This window comes from Gracilinanus agilis, chromosome 4 (genome assembly GCF_016433145.1).
Source record: "Gracilinanus agilis isolate LMUSP501 chromosome 4, AgileGrace, whole genome shotgun sequence".
Classification (NCBI taxonomy): Eukaryota; Metazoa; Chordata; class Mammalia; order Didelphimorphia; family Didelphidae; genus Gracilinanus; species Gracilinanus agilis.
Genome location: NC_058133.1, coordinates 78,563,369 through 78,586,201, shown reverse-complemented (window position 1 = coordinate 78,586,201; position 22,833 = coordinate 78,563,369). Strand labels below are relative to the sequence as shown.

At 42.8% G+C, this 22,833-nt stretch overlaps 1 protein-coding gene across 2 annotated transcripts in view; it reads left to right on the top strand.

Moving 5' to 3' along the window:
- Positions 1-17,981, top strand: part of RGS8 (regulator of G protein signaling 8) — a 65,219-nt gene extending 47,238 nt beyond the window's left edge. For both annotated transcript variants that reach the window (XM_044674349.1, XM_044674350.1), the window contains 2 exons: positions 15,355-15,521; positions 17,799-17,981. In XM_044674349.1, coding sequence (XP_044530284.1) covers positions 15,355-15,521; positions 17,799-17,981 — 350 coding nt within the window. The remainder of the gene's footprint in view (positions 1-15,354; positions 15,522-17,798) is intronic.
- Positions 17,982-22,833: the final 4,852 nt, after the last annotated feature.

The window sequence follows — 22,833 nt, the reverse complement described above, 5'->3', positions numbered from 1 at the left end:
AGTGCTTTCTCCTTTCAAATTGTTTTTCTCTCTCATCTGAAAGTTTCTGACATGTAACTATTTATACATGTTATTTTCTTCCCTAAAACGTAGCGATAACAATAATAGCTGACATTTCTATTGCATCTATGTGCCAGGCACTGTGCCAACAGCTTTACAATGATTTCAACTCATTCTGCTTTGAGGTAGGTGCTATTTTTATCCCTATTTTTACAGATGAGGAAACTGAGGCAAACAGAGTTGAAGTGACTTAACCAGAGTCACATAGCTGTAATAAGTGTCTGAGGTCAAATTTGAACTCAGGTCTCCCTGACTCCAGGCCCAGCACTTACTCCATGTTGAGTTCAAAACCTAGCTTCTTGAAAGCAAGCTCCTTGAGGACTGGGACTGTTTTGCCTTTCTTTGTATTCCCATGTTTATTGTTTGATGAATTGTTCCTTGTATCTATACTTACATGTGGACCTAAAAAGATTGTTTACTAAAATCTGAAAGGAACAGATCCTCCAATAAGCACTGCTTTCTTAGAGAGTGATTCAACTCACATTCGAAAAGTATTTAGCAGGTGCTTTTACTAAGCATAGAGGATTCTGAATCCAAAAAAGTTTCTCCCTTCTAGGAGCTTACATTCCACCAAGGGGATATAACTTGTACATTGATGAGAAACTACAAAATCAATGCAAAATAATTTTAGCAGGGGAGGCAGTGATATTGGCTGTGAGTTGAGTCCCAAAAGGCCATGCTCTTGGACAAAAATATTTTTTTTTCAAAGGGAGGGATCCTAAAGCAAATATATACTAACAGATTTCCAGCCCTTTCTTTAAAAACCTCCAGTTATGGGAAACTCACTACTTCCTGGAGAAACTTATTACAGTTTTGGACAGCCGTCGTTTTTGGCAAATCTTTCCTTGTGTTGAGCTAAAAATCTATTTTTTAGTGATGTAAATGTATTTCCTGGTTCTGCCCTTTGGGGCCGACCTCAAAATCTTTTGTCTCTTCCTTATGACAGTCTTTAATCTGTACATCATATAGAGATCATATAAAGAAACTTAGCCTCAGAGATGCTTTCTCAGGACCACACCGCTATTTATTGGCAGAGCAAAGACCATGACCCAATCTGGCTTGGCCAAACCTGGACATAAGGTTTGGAGGATGTCTTTTGTGTGACTACCAATCTCCCTTCTCCTCCTGTCCAGAGGATATCTCACCAGGATTGGTCCCTTGGCTGGTCCTTGTCCTTCTATAGGTATATTGCCTTTTGGGCAAGTTTTATAGATGACTTCACTGACTACACGATGGCAGGACAGAAATGCCCTCTTTCCTTGACCTGCTCCTCATGTCTCCTCATGTATCCAAAGTTAAAATTCTTCTATATCAAAGGCCTATTGCATTTCTAATTATTAATTGGCTTGCTTCTGTGGAAATCTGCAAGTTTTCCAAAGAAGCTTAGACAATACAGGACAACAGTTTTTCCTCTTTTATAAACCCTTTGTGACATGGTGTCTGATCTCATAATTCAACCTCAACTGCCTACTCCAAAGTAAACAATGATTTATCTCTCTCCTAAAAAAACCCTTTACTTTCCACCTTAGAATCAATAAATAAATCATTTAAATACATCAATAAAATCAGTGCAAAAAATTAGAATTTTAGGAACTGAGCAGGCAATAAAGAACTTTGAATGCAAAACAAGGGACTTTATCTTTGATCTCATTAATAAGGGTTCTTTTTTGTTGTTGTTTAGTTTTTCAGTTGTGCCTGACTTTTTGTGATGCCATTTGGGATTTTCTTGGCAAAGATACTGGAATGTTTGCCATTTCCTTCCCCAGCTCATTTTATAGATGAGGAAGTGAAGGCAAACAGTGTTAAAAGTGTTAAATGACTTTCCTAGAGTCACACAGATAGTAAGTGTCAGAGATCAAATTTGAACTCAGGAGGACAAGTCTTCTAGACTCCAGTCCTGGCTCTCTAACCATTGCACCATCTGGCTGCTCCAAAGAGTTTTTTAGAGTTGGCAATTAAGAGATCATTAGTGGATGAAGCTAGATGGCTCAGTGGATAGAGAGTCAGGCCTGGACACAGGAAATCCTGAATTCAAATCTGGCCTTAGATACTTCCTAGCTGGGTGACCCTGGGCAAGTCACTCAACCCCCATTTTCTTAGCCCTTACTGCTCTTCTGCCTTAGTATTGGCTTTAAGTCAGAAGGTAAGGATTTAAAAAAACACAGAATGGAAGCTCCTTGAGGACAGGGGCTATCCTTACTTTGTCTTCTTAGCACAGTACCTGCACATAAGGCTTAATAAATGCTAGTCAACTGATTTGATGACAATTTTAATTGTTGTGAAATCTTTCTGAAATTTTAACCATGTCTTCCTTAAATCTTCTATCCTTCTATTCCTATCCCAATTCCTGCTGATTTCTTTAGAGCTCAGGTTGGACAGCTCCCCTCAGCAAGACTTTACCTTCTTCATAACTATGACCTGAATGTCAGGACTGTCCAGTGAATCATATATTTTAGACCTGGCTCTCCTTCAGAGCTACTGCTTCACTGTGAGCCTTTGGACAAGTCACTCTACTTCTAATAAATAGGCTCCTGTTTTCTCAGATTTGGTGTAATGTCTTACATGAGATACCGAATGGTTTTTAGGAATGTCACATTCTAAATTCCTCAGGCTCTCCGGTAGTGTTGTAAAAATATTTCCCACAGCTCTGCATCTAAGAAGTCTGCAAATCCTGCTCCCACCATCATTCCTAGTACCACTCCTATCTTTCTGCATCTCCCGTGCACTCTTCTACTATTCCTCATCTCATTGTTCTAAGGTGACATAAACACATGCTCAAATACTCGTAGATCTATGATTTCATGCATTTGGTTGTTCCTTCCAATGATGCAGGCCATAGTTTATCCTGTGTGGTTCCTGTCTACACTCTCCCTAACATACTGATTTTACTGAATTACCACTAGAGTACTGAACTGTCCACTCCATCCAGCCCATCTTCTCCTCTTGGTGGCTTAGGGGATTAGATTTGAAGTAAAGAAAAACTGAGTCTGAATTCTGCCTAAGGCATTAGCTCTGTGATCCTGAGAAACTTTTCTACCTCAGTTTTCTCATTTTCAAAATGGGAATAACAAATGCATCTATCACATGGGACTATTCTGAAGCTCACGATTAAATAACATATTATTTGTAAAGCACTCAGCACAGTGCCTGGTATCTTGTAGATGCCTAATAAATGCTTATTTCCTCTCCTTCCTAAAGAAAGCTGATGGTTATAGTTGATAGAGTTCTGGGCCTGGAATGAAGTCTGAACTCAGGTACTTAATAACTGTGTGACCATGGTCCAGTCACTAAATCTCTGCCCCAGTTTCCTCTATTGTAAAATAGGGATAATAATAGCATTTACCTCTCAGGGTTATTGTGAGAATCAAGCGAGATATTTGTAAAACATGCTTAGCAATCTTGCTTGTAGGAACAATATAAATGTTTATCCCCCTACTCTTTGTTTTCAAGTGGGATAATATATTTCAAACATTTTGCAAAACTAAAACTCCATATAATTAGCAGTTATTATCATTCTCTTCCTATTATTCATTTCATTGATGCCATAATTTTAAAAAATAAAAAAAAATTTTTTTCCAGATTGAATGTTGGTATAGTTATCAATAATCATTTTCTGACATTTTGCAAACCATGTTTTCTCCTCTTTCTCACCCTTACCCCTTCCCTGAGACTGCAGGTAATATGATATAGGTTGTACACGTGTTATTATACAATACATATTTCCATGTTCATCATGGTGTGAAAGAAGACATATGTTGCTTACACAAGAGAAAAATTCACGGAGGAAATGAAATGAAGATTGGCGTGCTTCAATCTGCATTCAGACTCCGTCAGTTCCTTCTGTGGCAGTGCATAGCCTTTTCCAGCACGAGTTCCTTTGAGTTGTCCTGGATTCTTGCTTTGCTAATAATAGTTAAGTCATTCACAGTTGATCATCACACTTTAATGCTGTTACTATGTTCTATGTTCTTCTGGTTCAGCTCACTTCATTTTTCATCATTTCTATATGTCTTTCCAGGCTTTTTGTGATCATCTTGTTTGCCATTTCTTATGACACGATAGTATTCCATTACAATCACATTCTACAACCCATTTAGCCATTCCTCAATCGGTGGACAACTCTTCCGTTTTGTTATATTCAAACTGAGAATTTGTAACAGTTTCCAGTTCTTTGCTACCACAAAAAGAGCTGCTATGAATATTTTGTACAAGTAGGTCCTCTCCCCTATCTTTGATTTCTTTGGCATATAGACCCATTAGTGGTATTGCTGCATCAAAGACTGATCACAGTTTTATGGCCCTTTGGACATGGTTCCAAATTGCTCTCCAGAATGGTTGTATCAGTTTACAGCTCCACCAACAGTGTACTAGTGTCCCGATTTTTCCACATTCCCTCCAACACTTATAATTTTTCTTTTTTTTTTTTTAAAATCATATTAGGCAGTCTGATAGGTGTGTGGTGGTATCTCGGAGTTGTTTTAATGTGTGTTTCTCTACTTAATAGTGATATGGAGACTTTTTCTTCCCTTGAAGTTTCTCATTGCTTATCTGCAGTCTCCCAACACCTACCATCATTTCCAATTTTTTTTACTCCTTGCAATCCCTACCACACATTCTTGGATCCAGTGACACTGGCTTTCTTGCTGTTCCTTGAATGTCACTCCATCTCTGGGCCCTGGACCATTTCTCTGGCTATCTCCCATGCCTGGAATACTTTACTTCCTTATCTCAGCCTCCTGGCTTCCATAGCTTTCTTCAAGTCTCAGTCAAAATTCCACTTTCTACAAGCTTTTCTCAAACCCTCTTAATTCGGATGCCTTTTTTTTTCTGTTGACTATTTCCTATATATTCCAGAGATGGCTTGTTTGTACACAGTTACTTACATGTTATCTTCTCCATCAGACTGTGAGCTCCTTGAGAGCTGGAGCTTTTTACCATTTAAAAAAAAAAATTCCCAGCAATTAACACACACAGGCTTAGTAGGTACTTACCAAATGTTTATTGCCTCCATACTGACTGGCTGTCAGTCAACAAACAATTATTAAGTGTTTGCTGTGTGTAGTTACTTCAGCACCAAGACCAATATAGTCTCTTTCCTTAAGGAGCCTAATGGTGGGAGAAATGATGTCAATAACTGTTCATATAAGATATATATCTAGTAGTTAATTTCCTTCTTTGTGCTGCTCATTTTTAATTCTTTGGAGACCGCCGTAATCCGTGACTTGCTGACAAGCAGCAATTCAAGTAAAATATTAGTATTGAAGACAGATTTTTGTTTCTATGGGGAAGTTTGAGGTCATTCAAGGAGCTTTGCAATTTCCTGTTCTCTTGTTCCTTTTCAACTCTGACCCTAGCTTCCTAATCTAAGAGGGTACAAGAATTTGCCTGCAAGAAAACCTAGCCAGGGAACCCCAGAGATAGAGTTTCTTACGCCGAGTAAACTTGAAGAGAGAGAGAAGAGATGATGACTTTCCTGGCTGTGAGCCTGCCTGCCTGTGTGCCTCCTCCTCCCACCCTAAATTGCCTTCAAACTCAGTCAAGTTTATTTTAGCTGCTGGGCACGTGTGATTGAACATGTCGATTCCATGCACATTTGCAGGATTCTGCTCAGGTCCTGGGGGAAGCCAGCCTTTTCGGACTGATCAGAGGGCTGTAGGGGTGCTGTGCACCCTCCTGATGATGGGGTCTGAGCCAGGTGGCAGGACCTCAGAATTAGGAGATAGACAGGCATCCTGGTAAAGAAAGCACAGCATATGCAAAGCATATTAGGCCAATGATAGTAAAGCTCACAAAGCTTCTGTGAGAGGGTCCCTGTGATAGCACTTCTCTGGTTCCAGCCAAGCACAGTAAATGGACTTTCAGACGCAAAATTGTTTTTGGAAGAGAAGAGGAGGGGAGGTTATTGGCTAAGGGGGTGGGGGAAGGAGGTGAGAATCTGGGGGAGGAGGGAGGGAAGAAAAAAGGGCAAAGGTTGGGAGGGAAAAAAGAGGATCAGAGAAAGCAGATTAGGAGGCAGTGAGAGAAGAGCAGGTGAAAAGACTGCTGGGAGGAGGTAGGAGGTGGATATGGAGGGGGAAGAAAAGATGTGAGTGGGAAGAGAAGAGTGCCTGACTGGGGTCTCATCTAATTAATTTGCCAGCATGTATAAAAACAGAAAATGTGGGGAAGAAATTCAGAGCTGGGGGTGAGGGGGAAGAGAGCTGTCCTTTGAAGACCCTGGGGCTTCCATCTGCTCCCAGAATCTGGGAGGTGGGGCATCTTTCTCACCAGGCCTTCAGAAGGCCTGCCAGCTCCGTTCCCATGGTCATTGTGAGTTCATGGATGACCCTTCTGTTTGTGCTGGGTGACCCCTTCTCCTCCCCAGCTTTTGGAGCTAGTACACAGAATATGAAAAGGAGAAGGAATGGAGGGGTGGGACTGGATCAGAGTGAGAAGGGGGCAGGAAGAAGAGTGATGGAGAGAAAGGGATGCCAGACAGAAGCCAGGTGTACATTTTCTGCAGCTCTTTATGAGCTCTGTAAAGGCATCCCAGTCACAATCTGTTCCCTAACCAGCTGTCAATTGTTCCAGGTCAAAGATGCATCCAGGGAAGGGACTTAGGAGGGGTAACCCTTTCTTTGCCTGCTTTCTTTAGCTCATAAATTCCTTACAGCTACATCAAACACTTCTGATTTCTTCTCATTCCCATTGAGGCCCTACTATGTACTAGATGCCTGTTATGTACACTGTACAGGGGTAGCTAGGTGGTATAGTGAATAGAGTGCCAGCCCTAGAGTAGGAGGACCTGAGTTCGAACCCAGCCTCAAATTGAGATTTGGGTGAATTTTTGGTGAATTGAGGCAATTTTCTAAGTACCAAGAATTATCTGCTTATTCAGAGAATCATCTCAATTATCTAACTTCATCATCCATAGAAAAGGTAGCGACGGATAAGCATCAGGCTTGTGAGCAGGACAGTCTCTGGGATTGTGGATGGCTTCCTATGTTTTGGATAATAACTTAGGTAATACTTAATGCTTGCTGTTTTCTAGCTGTATGATTCTGGGCAAGTGACTTAACCCTGTCTGCCTCAGTTTCCTCATCTATAAAATGAACTGGAATGACAAACCACTCTAGTATCTTTGCCAGGAAAACCTCACCAAATGTGGGGTCAAGAATAATCAGACACTGGGGCAGCTGGGTAGCTCAGTGGATTGAGAGTCAGGCCTGGAGGTCCTAAGTTCAAATCAATCTGGCCTTGGACACTTCCCAGCTGTGTGATCCTGGGTAAGTCACTTGACCCCCATTGCCCACCCTTACCACTCTTCCACCTAGGAACCAATACACAGAAGTTAAGGGTTTAAAAAAAAAAAAAGAAGAGTCAGATACAACTAATCAACTAAACAACAAAGCTATATATACTAATCCCTGGGGATATGAAGAAAGTCAAAAGACAGTGCCTGTCCTCAAGAGGCTCCTAGTTTAATGGGGATGACAACCTGCAGGTTATGATACACTAACCAATTATATTCAGGATTAATTGGAGATAGTCAACCTAGGGGGTAAGCCTTCTTCCAGTTTCCCCTCTCCAATCCACCCAGTCGTGCCTAAAAGCACAAGTCCCACCCTAATGACTGCACATATGAAAACCTTTAGTAATTCCTTATTGCCTCTAGGATAAAAGACAAACTCTTCTGCCTGGTATCAGTCTCCTTGTGGTTTGCCCTTGTCCCCCTCATTTCATACTGTTTTCCTTTGTGAATTCTTTCTAGCCAAACTGATTTATTGATTGTTCTCTAAACTGGATATTACCTCTCTCCTTCAGTTTATCTTCAAAGGCCATTCCCTCCTGCCTAGAATCAGTCAGCCAGTCAGTCAACAAGCAATCAAGGATTGTACCAGGCTCTGGGGAATAGAAAGGCTAAAATAGTTCCTGTCCTCCAGGAGCTTACATTCTAATGAGGAAAATATGGAAATAATTAATGAAAAATAATCTCAGAGAGGAAGGATAGCGGCTAGGGGGATTGGGAAATCCTTCCTTTAGAAGACAAGGTTTAAGCTGAATCTTGAAGGAAGCCAGGGAAACTGAGAAGCTGTTTTCTGAGGGGACAGAAAATTCTGAGTATGGGGGACATCCAGTACAAAAGTATAGAGTTGGGAGATGGAGGGTGGTGTTTGAGGAACATCAAATAGGTTAGATTTATTTGGAGAATTCTGGATTTCTTCATTTTTCTTTTTTCAAATCCTTACCTCCTGTTTTAGTATCAATTCTAAGAGAGAAAGGTAGGGGCTAGGCACATGAGGTGAAGTGACTTCCCTAGCATCACACAGCTAGGAAGTGTCTGAGGTCAGATTTGAACCCAGGGCCTCCTGACTCCAGGCTTGGTGCTCTATCCATTGTGTCACCTGGCTGCCCCTGGATTTCTTTTAAGGCTCAGCTCAGATACTGCTCTTGATTCCTCCTCTCTCCCAGTTAATGCTTCCTTTTTCCTCATTAATTTATCTGGGCACTTGTTTTGTGTTCTCAAGAGAATGTATACTCCCTGAGTATAGTGTCTTGCTCACAACAGCTGCATATTAACAATAGTCAGTATTTATATAGTGCTTACCATGTGCCAGGCTTTAATTAAATTAATCACTTATATTAATTGCTTTTCAAATATTTTTCAATTTTTCAAAATCTCAAAATTAAAACTTTCAAGTTATTTTTTCAAATAATTTTCATATATAATCCCATTTGTTTCTCATATCAATCCTTGGAAGTGGATGCTATTATTACTTCATTTTACAGACGAGGAAATTGAGGCAAACAGAGAAGTGACTTGTTCAGGGTCACCCAGCTTGTTAAATGCCTGAGGTAGGTTTGAACTCCAGGCTCTGTCCTCTACTGAATTTAATTAAATTGGGCAGCTAGTTAGCACAGTGAATAGAGCACCAGGCTTAGAGCCAGGAAGTCTTGGGTTCAATTTTGGCCTCAGACATTTCCTAACTGCATGACCCTAGGCAAATCACTTAGCTCCATCTGTCTAGCTCCTGCTGCTCTTATGTCTTAGAACTGATACTAAGATGGAAGGTAAGGGCTTAAAAAATTAATTAAATGCAATTTCTGCCCACACTGATTAAATGTTTACTAGGTGCCAAGCGTGGTGCTAGAGTAAGGTACCGCTGCCACTAGAGAGACTGTGGAGGGCCCTGGGGTCGAATCTATCTGAAAGCATGAAGGAATTTTGACAAGGTTTCTTCAGGACTTTTTGATTGCATATTTAGTTAAGCTCTCTCTGTGCCTCGGTTGGAACATGTGACGACTGTAGTTATGGCCATTTTGAGACTTGGACGAATTTTTGGTGAATTGGGGCAATTTTCTAAGTACAAGGAATTATCTAGCTATTTGGATAATTGTCTCAATTCTCCAACGTCATCATCCACAGAAGAGGGAGCACTGACTGATAAACTGCCAGGATTGTGGATGGCTTCCTGTATTGTGCATGACAGCAGGTAATACTCAATGCTTGAAGTCTTGATCACTCACCACCATTTTGCAGAGAGGGATAACCTACAGCATAGAGAAGATAAATGGCTTCCTGGAATTGTTCCAGGAAGGGAGAAAGGAACAGAACTCTAATTTTCATTCAGCTGCTCTAATCCCCAGCTATCCTCTTTGGCTACAAGCCTGGTGTAACTCTCTCTGACTTGAAGGGGATATGAGTTGATGGCCTATCTGCTGAGAGGGGGTAAGGAGCCCTCTGTAAAACACGACACAAATTGCAAGTTGCAATGCACGGGAAAGCAAGAGCCAGTGATTTCTAGCTTTTAGAACATGTTTTCCATCCCTGGTGGGGGCTAGATTTAATAAAATAGAGCCAGAGAATTCTCCCTGCCCTTGCCTTTCTCTAGCATCCTCACTAACACACCCTGCTGGCGTCCATAGGGGAAGTGGTATCAATTGTACAAATAGCATCTTTGATAACCCCTCAAACACTTTTAAGTTCATCCCCACTGAGTTATCCTCAGTTGCTCACTCAAGTGAAATCATTCTATAAGGGCTTGGTACTGTGCCAGTTAAAGAGCTTGTAGTATGGCTGAAGAGACAAAGTTGCCCCTTGGGCTGCCTTGGGAGGTACTGGGTTCCCCCTTACTTGAGGTCTTCAAGTTAAAGGCTGGGTGATCACTTGTCCAGTTTGTGTAGAAGGGTTCCTATCCATGTAACTCTGGGCCTTTTTTATTTTAATCTAATTTTTCTTTTAAATCTTTTAATTTAAGATTCAGTCAGAAAATTGGAGAACAAAGGATTTATAAGCAAGTACTGGCTCAAGACATTATTGGAATTTTGAAGAGAGCAGTCTTAAAAGGCTTCATGGAGGGATTAAATAGGGTTCGACTTTGGAGAATGGGTGGGATCTAGATAGGCTGAGGGGATCTAGTGAGGGTGAGGAAGGAGGAAGATGGAATGAACAAAGGTGTGAAGACAAGATTGAGTCTATCATGTGTATTGAATGTGATGAGAATGGAGGCTGCCCACTGGACAGCTATGAGAGATAAAGTGGGGCCACTTGATGGAAGGCTTTGAATAATAGACAAGAATTTGGACGTGGCAGAACATGGAGTCATTAGAAGTTCTTGAACTGGGACTCAATTCAAATGATATTTAAAGAAGATTAGTGCTATACAGGACAGATCAGATAGGCAGAAGTAGAAGTGGGGGAAACCAATAATAATAATGTTAGCTAACATTTATATAGCACTTACTGTGTGACAGGCACGGTGCTAAGTGCTTTACAATTATTGCCTCATTTGATCCTCACAACAACCCTGGGAGATAAGTGTTTTGACTATTCCCATTTTACAGATGAGGAAACTGAAGCATACAGATTTTTTTTTTTTTGTGTGTGTGTGACTTGCATAGTGGTCAGTCAGCCAGTAGTGTCTGTGGCTGGATTTGAACTCAGGTCTTCCTGACTGAAAGACCCACACTATCATCTGTGCCACCTAGGGGAAGACTGTCACACTAATAAAGTTTAAGGTGATGAAGTTTGGATGAAAGTGATAATAATGGTCTAACTGAATTCTTTATGCTAAAGATTCTCAGAAAAGTCTTTGTCAGTTGGGTGGGGAATGTTCAAGCTTCCTTGTCATATATTTTCTTTGCCAGGCTGCTAATTAGCCATTTTTACATTTTTATCACCAGGGAACTTAGTTTGATCCCTCTGCTGCTGTTCCCCTCTCTTCAAGTTATAGAAACTGCTCCACAGCCCGCTATCTAGCATCCTCAGACTTTTTCATGTTTATAAGACCATATTAAAGGATCAAATACACAGGAGGACAGGGGTAGGCAAAGGCCCTGGTACAAACCTAGCAAGATGACTCCCTTTATGGGGTCTGGTGGCTCCTATCATTATTATGCCAGGGTAGTTGGGAAGGAAGGAAACAAGCATTTATTACATACCTACTCTGCTAAGCACTTTATAGATATCTCATTTAATCCCAACAATAGCCATGTGAAGTAGGTAGTCTTCTTATCCCCATTTTACAGTTGAGGAAACAGGAAAACAGGTAAGCTTCTGAAGAAGGACTTGAACTCAGGTCTTTTGGCTCTGGGACCCATAGACCCTTTTTTTCCACTCTTGGCTGAAATCACAACTTTCTTGTCTGGAGTATGGAAACCACTAGGGCTTCCAGCCAGAAGCCACCCTTCTATCTAGTGTGTTAGTGTAATCAGCATTTTTCTGGTTCAGCAATCAACCGATGGGAGAGTGTGGAGAAGGACTGAACTCAGTAACAAGTGATAGAGAGCTGGAAGCAGGGAGAAGATATCTGCCAAGGCTCAAGTTGCCGTATGGTTCTCTCGGGGCAGGCAGAGAATATCTATCCATGCTGGGAGGGAGGAAAGGGGAGGGAGAGGAAGGGAGGACAGAAGAGAGAAGGAGAAGGAAAAGGAGGAGAGGGGAAAGAAATGGAGAATGGGTGGCCTTTAGCTGAGGAAATGGAGAAGAAGGAATAAATTTGAAAAGACTGAAAAGCATCAACTAGACTTGGAAACTGACTAGCTATGGGAGAGAATGGGGATCAAATCAAGGCTGGAATGTATGCTGGAATGATGTGAGGTTGGACCTCTCAGAATTCTAATCCCAGTTCTGCCAGTGAACTGATGTGACATTGGGCCGTGTAGACTCTGTCACCTTTCTGGGCCTCGAGGTAATAGGTGGGTGTTGTTGGACTGGCTGATCTCCGAAGTCCCTGTCAGCTGTAAAATGTTGTGATTATAAGAATGGTTGTGTAAGTGACAGGAATAGGGGTAAATGAGGTTACTGGTAGAAACTCTATAATTTACTTCAGACCTTCCTGGCTCTTCTACCTTCAGGCAACACAGCCCTGTGCCAGCTTCCATAACACCTCCCATCCAATTCCCCGTGAGTTTCTGCTGGAACAGATCCTGAGAGTCTGTACTCTTAGAACGGCATGGTGGGTGAGATGATTTGCCGGTTAGAACTAGTTAACGTTGTTCAGTCATTTTCAGCCATGTCTGACTCTCTGTGACCTCGTTTGGGGTTTTATTGACGAAGGTACTGGAGTGGTTTGCCATTTCCTTCTCTAGCTCATTTTACAGATGAGGAAACTGAGGCAAGAAGGGTGACTTGCCCAAGGTCACACAGGTACTATGTGTCTGAGGCCAGATTTCTACTAAGATTTGAATTTCGGAAGATGAATTTTCCTGACACCAGGCCTGGCACTCTATATCCACTATGCCACCAATTTGCCCCCCAAAAGATTCAGTGGTGTCCAACTCTTAACAACTCCATTTGGGGTTTTCTTGGCAAAGATACTGGAGTGGTTTTGACATTTCCTTCTTCAGCTCATTTTATAGGCGAGGAAACTGAGGCAAACAAGATAAAATGACTTGTCCAGGGTCACACAACTAGTACATCTCTAAGGCCAGATTGGAACTCAGGAAGATCAGTCTTCCTGATTCCAAGCCTAGTGCTCTAACCATTTTACCACCTAGCTTCCCAGATCTGGTTGTAAGTATGCACAATTCTGATTGTTTTATGCCTCGTATAAAAATACTTTGCAGTCTATCAAGTATTATATAAATCTGGGTTTCTATCATCCTACTTTTATCATATGGATTTCATGCTTATCCTCAGGGACTATGGGAAAAGTGAAAAGACTACTCGATGTCAGGGTTTTTGGGATGTTGGGATGTCATGTAAATGTAAATACTCTGAGATGTCAGGATGTCAGTTCTATTCCTGGCTCTCATTGCTTACATGACCTTGGACAGATCACCTAGCTTCTCTGGGCCTCAGTTTCCTCACTTATAAAATAAGGGCATTGGACTAGATAGTCTCTAAGGTCCCTTATAGTTTTGAATCTGTGATCTCATTTTTTCTTCAGCAAAAACCTTATGAGGTACGTGGACATGTGTTCAGAAATTCTTAAACGTACAAAGTGGGATCTTCCTTTCTTTCCATGGCTCTATGGTGGCACTCACTCATCAAACATTTAATAAGTGCATACTATGCTCCAGGCAACAGGGCAACAGGGATACAAGTCCAATAAATAAAACAATCTCCTCTCACAAAGAACTTACATTTTGATATTATCTTGGTAGACTTAAAATATCAGAGATCGGTAGATCTTTTTTTGGAGGGAGTCTAGACCTGAAAGTTCGCCTTTTATAGAAATTCCCTCTACTTGATGGTAATTCATTGCCTAGGACACAATGTGTCTGGAACACTAAGAGGTTCAGTGGGCCTTCTCACCAGAGGTGCTAGGATGTTCACCCATCTCTGGTGTCTACCTGTCACCCAACTCTTACCTATGGCTTCAAGAAGCTGCTATACCCTGGGAAAATCATCTTAGCAAATGGGTTAAACCAGATTAAGACTAGCTGACAGGCTTTTGGCCATCTGGGGTGAGGGTGAGGTGACTACTCTAAGCATGTGATGACTTCTGGCTAAAAGGGCGCATGAGAATAAATTTGTTCCAGTGGCCATGAAGGTGTCTCAGGCAGGCATCATGGAGGTATGGAGTAGTTAGAGCTTAGTCTGATATTGAAGATGCCAAGGTTACCCACTGTGTCCTGGGCTGCCACCAGTCAGTCATTCTGACTTTTGTCTGGCCACTGGACTTAAATGACTCTGGAAGAGAGTGAAGCTGACAACCTGGTGCATTTCTGCCTCACTGAAATCCAATTTGTGTATAAGCCAAGATTTCACTCATTGTGATGTCATTGGTCTTCCAAAACGAAGGACTAATAACAACAGGAGTTTAAATGATTTGCCCATACGCACACAGCGAGTTTGTGTCTGAGACAGGATGGGAATCCAGATCTTTGTGGCTGACCTCTATCTACTGTGTCATACCTTTCATCAGGAATCATGAAGAGTGGTTTGTTACTTATGATGATGTTGATACATTTGTCCTCAATAATATTACAGTCTTTTTTTTTTTCAGAGAGGTGCTCAGTAAGGGAGAGATTCCAAAAGAAAGTCTAAAGAGGAGGGTGAAGTGTGGGGTGAAAGGGACTTTTTTTGCCTACCATAATCTTCCTAAAATGTTATCCTGCACACACACACATTGTTATTGGTGGAAGAAGACAATATTGTTCCTCTGCTTTTAGTAGGGATGCCCTTTGGTTTGTTTACCTACAATGGTGAGGGGTTTACAGTATACCATACACACTCTATCCTGGCTCCCCTAAGAGCTGTCCATATGCTTTAAAAAAAAAAAACCCTTACTTTCCATCTTGGAGTCAATACTGTGTATTGGCTCCAAGGCAGAAGAGTGGTAAGGGTAGGCAATGGGGGTCAAGTGACTTGCCCAGGGTCACACAGCTGGGAAGTGTCTGAGGTCAGATTTGAACCTAGGACCTCCCGTCTTTAGCTCTCAATCCACTGGGCTACCCAGCTGCCCCCTGTCCATATACTCTTGAAGGATGGCTGTTGAAGATTGGGCATCCAGTGGGTGGCCTAAGAACAGAGAAGAGCTAAATGTTCATATTTTAAACTTGTTTTGTGTGTGTAATAGACCTCTGTGGCAGTCTGATGAAACCAATGGACTTCTCAGACTAATGCTTTTAAAATGCATAAAGTAAAATACATAGGATTACAAAGAAAACCGATAATAGTGAAATTTTGTTTTCAAAATATTAAAAAAACCAAGTTCATAGACCCCTAGGTTGAAAATCTCTGTTTTAGGGGGTAAAGAGAAGATTGGAAATTTAGAATTATGCAAATCTCTAGGAAACATTCCTATCTCTTCTTCTAGTAGTCTAACTCCCCCCCCCCCTTTTTTTTTCTCCTCTCTCTCATGATAGATGGAGTGGCAGCATTCCGTGCTTTTCTGAAGACTGAGTTCAGTGAGGAAAACTTGGAATTCTGGCTAGCCTGTGAGGAGTTCAAGAAGACTCGGTCGACCACCAAGCTGGTTTCCAAGGCCCATAGAATCTTTGAGGAGTTTGTAGATGTGCAGGCCCCTCGAGAGGTATGTTGGTGGCAAGCATCTTGTTGTCTAGGAGATTTCTACTCATCTTGGCTGTATGTGGTGGAACATGTCAGCATTCTCTCTGATTGTCTGTTCCAAGAAGAAATCTATTTGTCCTGAGTTGAGCCTTACCAACTCCATCTGTTTATAACTGTTGCTAACCACCTATGGTGGCAAAGACTTAGAAATTCAAGGAGAGGAGCGATAGATAGATAGATAGATAGATAGATAGATAGATAGATAGATAGATAGACAGACAGAGAGACAGACAGATAGATAGACAGATAGATGGGTAGATAGATGGATAGACATACATACAGACAGATATATATGGATGGACAGACAGACAGATAGATATAGATGGATAGACAGACAGACAGGTAGATAGAAAGATAAAACATTGATAAAGTACTTACTGCAGGCACTATGCTAAGTATTGGACATATTAAATACATGCAAGCTAGATAGTTCTGCCCACAAGATGCTTATATTCTAATGGGGAAAGATAATATATAAAGGGGAAATTGGAAAAAAGAAGTGGTACATGGGTGTGAATAGAGAGGTCTGAAATTACTGCAGAGGTCTAGAACTGAGCCCAAAAAAGGCCAAAATTGGCCAATCTAAGTTCAAGATGGTTTCAGAGGATGGATTCCAATTTTCTCATCCAGAAGAAGTGGTGATGATAGGTCCAGTAGACTGAAGATGGCTTAGCTGAAGGTACATGCTAAGTGATGTGTTAGAAAAGAACTGTGTTGATGTAGGACCCTTGTTTGCAGAAAAATCAGAAGGGACTGTTTCAAGTTTTAGGTGAGATTTAGGGGGAAGAGAGAGAAGCCTGAAAAATTAAACCAATGTATGTGGGAGGAAAGGAAGGGAAGAAGCATTTATTAAGCACCAACTATGTGATAGGCACTGTGCTAAGGGCTTTGCAAATATTATCTTATATGTGATATGACAATAGAGTGAAGTGACTTGCCCAAGGTCACATAGGTAAGAAGTGTCTCAGGCCAGATTTGAACTCAGTATAGAAGGGGGAACCTGGGGGAAAAAATGGGATCTTTGACAGATGTGTTTATTTTGCACTTAAGAAAGGATAAGGGAGGGAGCAGCTAGATAGCCCAATGGAGAGAGCACCAGGCCTGGAGTTGGGAGGACTGGGTTTCAGATCTGGCCTCAGATACTTCCTAGCTGTGCGACCATGAGAAAGTCATTTGACACCTTTTTTGCCTACCCCTTGCCATTCTTCTGTTTTATAACTGATATTAGAACAGAAGGTAAGGGTTAAAAAAAAGGAAAGATAAGAGATTGTTTTAGGAATGTCTGCTGAAGGGTGAGAAGTTATCACTGAATTGAATTTAGTTTGGAAAGAGCTCTAAAGGGGAGTTCAGTGACTTGCGTTCTAACCTCAGTCCTCCCATTAACATCGCATAGCATATTAGACCTGAAGGGACCTTAGAAATAACCTAATTCAGTTCCTCCTCAGTTTATAATTACTCACGTCTGAACAAATCACTCCATTTCTTTGTTCTTTTGTTTCTTCAACTGTCAAGTGGGGGTAACTTCCCTTCTTACCTCACAGGATAAAGATCTAACCCAATCACCTATGGGAAAGTGTTTTGAAAAGCAGAAAGCTTTATAGAGGTACAGCATGGTTCAGTGAAGAGGAATTTGAACCCAGGAAAACCTGAGTTCAAATCCTGCCTCTGACACATACTAACTGTGGGCAAATCTCAGTATCTCAGGCAACTCTTTAAGATGAAGTTACACAAGAATTGCTGATCCACTTTGGATAAAAGGAATTTCTATGTGGAGAGTTTTCTACACGGGATCTGGATTTCTTTCTTCTAATCTAACGTCTACTCTCCATCATTTGTTGTTCATTCATGCCTAATTTTCCATGACTCCATTTGCGGTTTTCTTGGCAAAGATACTGGAATGGTTTGCCATTTCCATCTCCCACTCATTTTGCAGATGAGGACACTGAGGGCAATAGGGTTAAATTAAGTGTCTTGTTCAGGATCACATAAACTAGTATAAGTGTCTGAGGCTGGTTTTGAACTCATCTTCCCTACTCCAGGTCTTACTCTATCCAGTGTGCTACCTAGTTGTCCCCCCCACTCCCTGCACTCAGCTAAACAAAATAAAATAAGGAACTATGCAAATATAACTTGTTTGCTCTAATTAATATTAGTACCAAAATCTAACAAATTCAAGACAAGTCCCCGATCACTGGGCTTCTGGTCTCCTCGTGACTTTGCTCTCTGTTTCTGTCTCCAGGTGAACATAGACTTCCAAACTAGAGAAGAAACGAGGAAGAACATGCAAGAACCTTCCTTAACATGCTTTGACCAAGCCCAGGGGAAAGTGCACAGCCTCATGGAGAAAGACTCTTACCCCCGGTTCCTGAGGTCCAAAATGTACTTAGACCTGCTGACTCAAAGTCAAAGGAGGCTCAGTTAGAGCTGAGATGGGGACCCATGGAAATCACAGGCTTTCCCCTTCCCCCAGCTGCCAAGACCATATTCCAGTGTGAACCGTCATCAGTGTTTAAACGCAGTGGAGTTTGGGGTGGGAGGCTGGGGTTGTGAGAAAGAGACGGAAGTGAGAAAGAGACACTTCCACTGTGGGACCCAGCCGCCCGGTTGAGGACTTTTATTCCATTTGCCTGGTTGTGTTTGTGTGTTGGCTAGTGGTAGCACCTCACAGCTGTCACCCTTCTCTGGGGCAGCAAAGGGCCCTTCATAACTCCTTGGGTCATTTCTGCTGAGAAGGTAGGTTTGCTCTGCTGGGCTAATCTGTAAATAATGCAAAAGCAATTCACTCCCCTGTCCCCCTTTCCTGGCCACCGCATTTTATTCTCTGACTCCCTGATCGTCCTACATCCTTGAGAGGAAGGAAGGGAGGAATAATCATGGGTCTCTCTGATGTGACTTGTCATTTAGAAACTTTGCTAGTCCTGGGTATCTGGGTCTTATTGCACTAGAAAGGAGATTCCCAAGAATCCCGGGTTAAGCAGATCTGCCAGTCACCAGAGATGGAAGGGAACAAACATTTATCAAGCGCCTACTATGTGCCAGGCGCTTTCTAATTTACTATCTCATTTTATATCTATCTATCTCTATATAGCATTTGATTTCAGGAGGGACAGAATTAGTGGAGTCAGCTATTTCTTTCATTTCCATTGGCCACCATTCAGTGGGAAAGAGTAAGGGGAAGGTGGGGAGGTGGGGGCCATTGGGACAAGCTATGGTCATTGCCCATCCTAAATTAGGAGGCTCATAGACTCCCTCTATAGCATTCCGGTGAAGGTATCTAAGGGGAGATAGAGTTCTGGGCTATGGTCAGACTTAATTTCTGCTTTAGGGAAGCAGAGGATTTTCTCTTTGAGTCTATTTTCTAAGTGTGATCTCCTGGTAGAGAGGGCGTGGGTGGTCATCATTGGTGTATTGCCCGAGAAGACAAGGACGTAGCTGAGAAGCCCAGTCTTCAGGTCTGTCCAACCATTTTCCAGAGGTGTGGAGCGACTGACAGAAGTAACGATAGACTTTTGTGTAGTGGACAACTTTCTAACCTGCCGCCCCATTTCCCCTGTGACATCAGATGTCCCTGCACTGACCTCCCAGGATAGTTCAGCTGGTAAGAAGAAAATGAATCCACAGCACAGCCAGCTCTCAGCATGCCTACCACAGATCCGGTTGTCCTTGTAGTTGAGCCTAGAGGGAGGACATCTAATTATGATGGGAGGGAGAATTAGGTGTCAAAGTCAGAAACTCTTATCTATGTGATCTTGGGAGATCATATTTTCCTCAAAGGATCTCACTAAAATAAGTACCATCCTAAAGAGCCACTAGCTTCACCTTTTGGTGATGGTCTTGGTGTCAAAGAAGGAGTGCAGGGTGGTTAAGAGAATGGGGAATCACCGGTTTGAGAGACAAGTGGAGCTGTGCCAGAGAGCTTTACCCACTAATGATTATTTTTGAAAGCGTGCCAAGGAAATTCTTTCTGGGAGGAACCAGCATCCAGTCTCAACTACCTAGGGTCAAACTGATTTGGGTACAAGTTTGTGGCCCCAAGGAGAGAAGCTTGATTTAATTGAGGCAGGAGTGGGTATCTATCAGGTGCTTAGCCTTGGGTAGGATCCCAGTGTAGATTATTCACTAAGGAGGGCAAGGAACTATTGGAGTAATCATATCTGAAAGGTGACTACATAGTGCAGTGGGGCAAGCCCTGACCTGGGAGTCTAGAAACCTGAGTTCTAGTCCACTTCTGCCACAAATTTATATGTGACTCTGGAAAAGTCATCATACTTTCTCTGGATATTGGTTTCCCAATCTGTAAAATGAGGGAGGTGGAGGGAGGGTTTAGAGTCTTACTAAAGACCCTTCCCAGCTTCTAGGAATTTGATCCTTTTTGGTGCCCTCCAGCCTCCAAGGTCCTAACCATTTGAAAGATGGCATTGGGATTACTCTAAGAAAGAATATTATGCAGGGGAATTGAGTTTGGCACCTGAGCTCTGAGGGCTGGTGATGCTCAGGAACCAAGCACAAGCACCCCCCCCCACTTTGATGGGGGGTGGGGTAATGGCACCTTCACTATTTAAGCGTAGTCTCAAGTAGTGTCCACATTTCATGCTGTCCTGTTTGTAACCCCCCTGCCTGGCCTCCGTTTGCCTGTGGGTGGGGGCAGTCTCTGGTTATCCTCATTCTGATTTTTTGCCTAGTCTGTGATTGTCGTCAAGGGTCCTTGCACTGCCAAGGGCGTGTGTTTCTCTCTCTGTGTTGTTGTCAGTGTGTCTGTTTGCTGTAGCATCATAGTGGAGTGGGGGGCGGGTTCTCCCCATCTCTTTGGGTCTGTAACTGGGGAGATACCAGGAGTTCCATTCCCAAGAGCTCTGGAGTCTAGAAATGGATGTTTCTAAGTAGAACAGGCAGTTCCTCCCCTTCCCCACCCCCCACCCCATGCCAACCCTCCCTCCTTCCTGAACCAACAGGAAACCAATTTCAGCTGAAGCTGCCAGAATGAATTTAATGAGGTTGCTCTCTCTAACACAGGGTAAATACTTTAAACCACTGTTTACATAGGAAATTTGCATCCATGGCCAGCTTTCCTGCCAAATTTCAGGCACATCCGAATGGAAACAACACAGATTTCTCAAGACTCCCAGAATCTAAAGGGCCTTGTGACCACCTACCTGGGTGGTGGAAGGCTAAGGGGTGGGAAGGGAGGGAGGACTCTAAAAGGAGCCTGGCTGTGTCTTTGGTTCAGATTTCGAGTTTCTTCCAATTATTGGGATGAGGACTGCTGGTGGGGGTGGTGCCTTGGCAAGATGACCATTTTGGCCCCCCACGCCAGAAGGAGGTGTGAATGACCAAGCCTTGGGATTTTAAGGCTTGCAGCTAAGGGAGGGTGTATGTGAGTGGGTGTGTCTCTTCGTGTACAATAGGTATATTTAGAGTGCTTGGGTATCATATGTGTGACAGCTGAGAGTATCAGATTATAGGGGTGAGGTCCTATCTCTCTAGGGCAGACCCTTTATATCCTGATTCTCTCCAGAGGTTCAGAGTTGTCTTTCTTGCTGCCCACTCTGGGCACTTTGGTTAAGCCAAACCCCGATCATTTTTATCATTATTATTGTCTGTAATGAAACAAAGAGAAATGTTTACAGCATCAAAAGCAATATCCAAACATACCTCACTCCTTTTCCCTTGTTTCTCTCCCCTACCACTCTCCTGTCCCTCTCCGTTTCCCTCCTTTCTCTTCCTCTCCCCCAAGTAGCCTCACTTGCCCCTCTGATGACCTGAGGAACAGTTTCTTCCATGTAACTTCTTCCTTCCCTTGCAGCGCTGCTGGGGCTTCTGCTATTGTCTGCCTTCTAGGCATGGTGCTTGCTTTGGTCCTGAAATATGCACAGAGGATGGAATAAAAGCCAGAGCAGGGTGGGTAGCACTGAGATTCCCCAACCACCTTCTTCCTTTGGCCTTTGGGGCTGCCTTGAAGTTTGCTGCTGCTCTGGGCAAACGAAAAATAAGAACAAAAGCAAACCATGGCCCAGCTGATTGGAAACTTCTTCCATCTCTCTGTTATGGCATAGATATCCCTTCTTCATTGGTCCTGGGGAGCAAGGAGTGAGGGGGTGAGTGCAGAACTGGGCTGCTGAAAAGAGGGCTAGAGATTGGTGAGGGTCAATCTGCAGGAGAGTCCAAAGAATGCACGAGAGTAGGCAGGATCCTGTACTCCAACCTTGAATTCCATCCAGTCTAATAAGCACTTATGAAAGCACTGACCAGGTGCTGTTCTAGGTATGGGGGATATAGAGGCAGAGGCGAAAATAGGTTTTGCCCTGATTACTCTTTACTGGACTGTCCTAAACTTTACAATCCTGAGTAGTTGCCTATAAATCCACCAGTTCACCTTGCTCCTTCAGGTTAGTTTACTTCCCAATGGTCCATGCTTCATGCACTGCCTTGGCTGGTGAATCCAATGAATGGTGAATAGAGGCGTGCAAGGAAAGCCCTTTCTGAACTGATTTTTTGCAAAGCCTTCCTGGTCCCTTTATCACAGTGCTTCCTCCTGGTTCACCTGCCCCATGAACACTCTCTTCTTTTAGCTGCCCAGACAAAAGGCCTGGGTGTTTCTTTTGTTCCAGTCTTTGGGTTTGGGTTGTGCCTATGACCTCAAGACCTTATAATAAGGTTGGGTGAGAACTCAGGTAAATGAGTGAGGCATGTTTTGACAGTGGTTCTAGTGAGAAGAATCTCACCATTCTCCCTAGGGATATCACATGCTGTGGCTCTCATGGTCTTCTAGCTACCTTTGGGGCAACTTCTCATTGGCTTTGCCAATTCTGTCGGCTGCAAGCCACTTTCCACTCAAGTTTCTCTATTTTTAAATCATGCTGAAGTGAGGCAATCGACCTTTGAGTTTGTCCACTGGAGAGGCAGCCATCCAGTTCCCAGCTAATTTTACTCTCTGGTGCTCTCCACAGAATTTGCTGCTCCGGATTAAACCAAAGCGGTGAAACTGATGCCTTCCCAGGCTGTAGAAGGCCCAGCATTTGGGGGTAATATGTGGTCCTTAAGTAGGGCTTCTTGCTTTACCTGGACTGTGTCCTACAATTCTCTAGCCTGGAAGCTGGAGTACCAGGGCCACAAAGCTATGGAGATTAGGTTGTGTTGAGGGGGAGTAGGATGAGTTTAATTTTCCTAGGAGCTGAGAGAGGTGAGGATGTGGGTGGAAAGAGGAGAGAGGGAGAGAGGTGAAATGATAGGAGCAGAGGAAAGGATACCATTTGTTTTCTTTCCTTCCTTCCTTC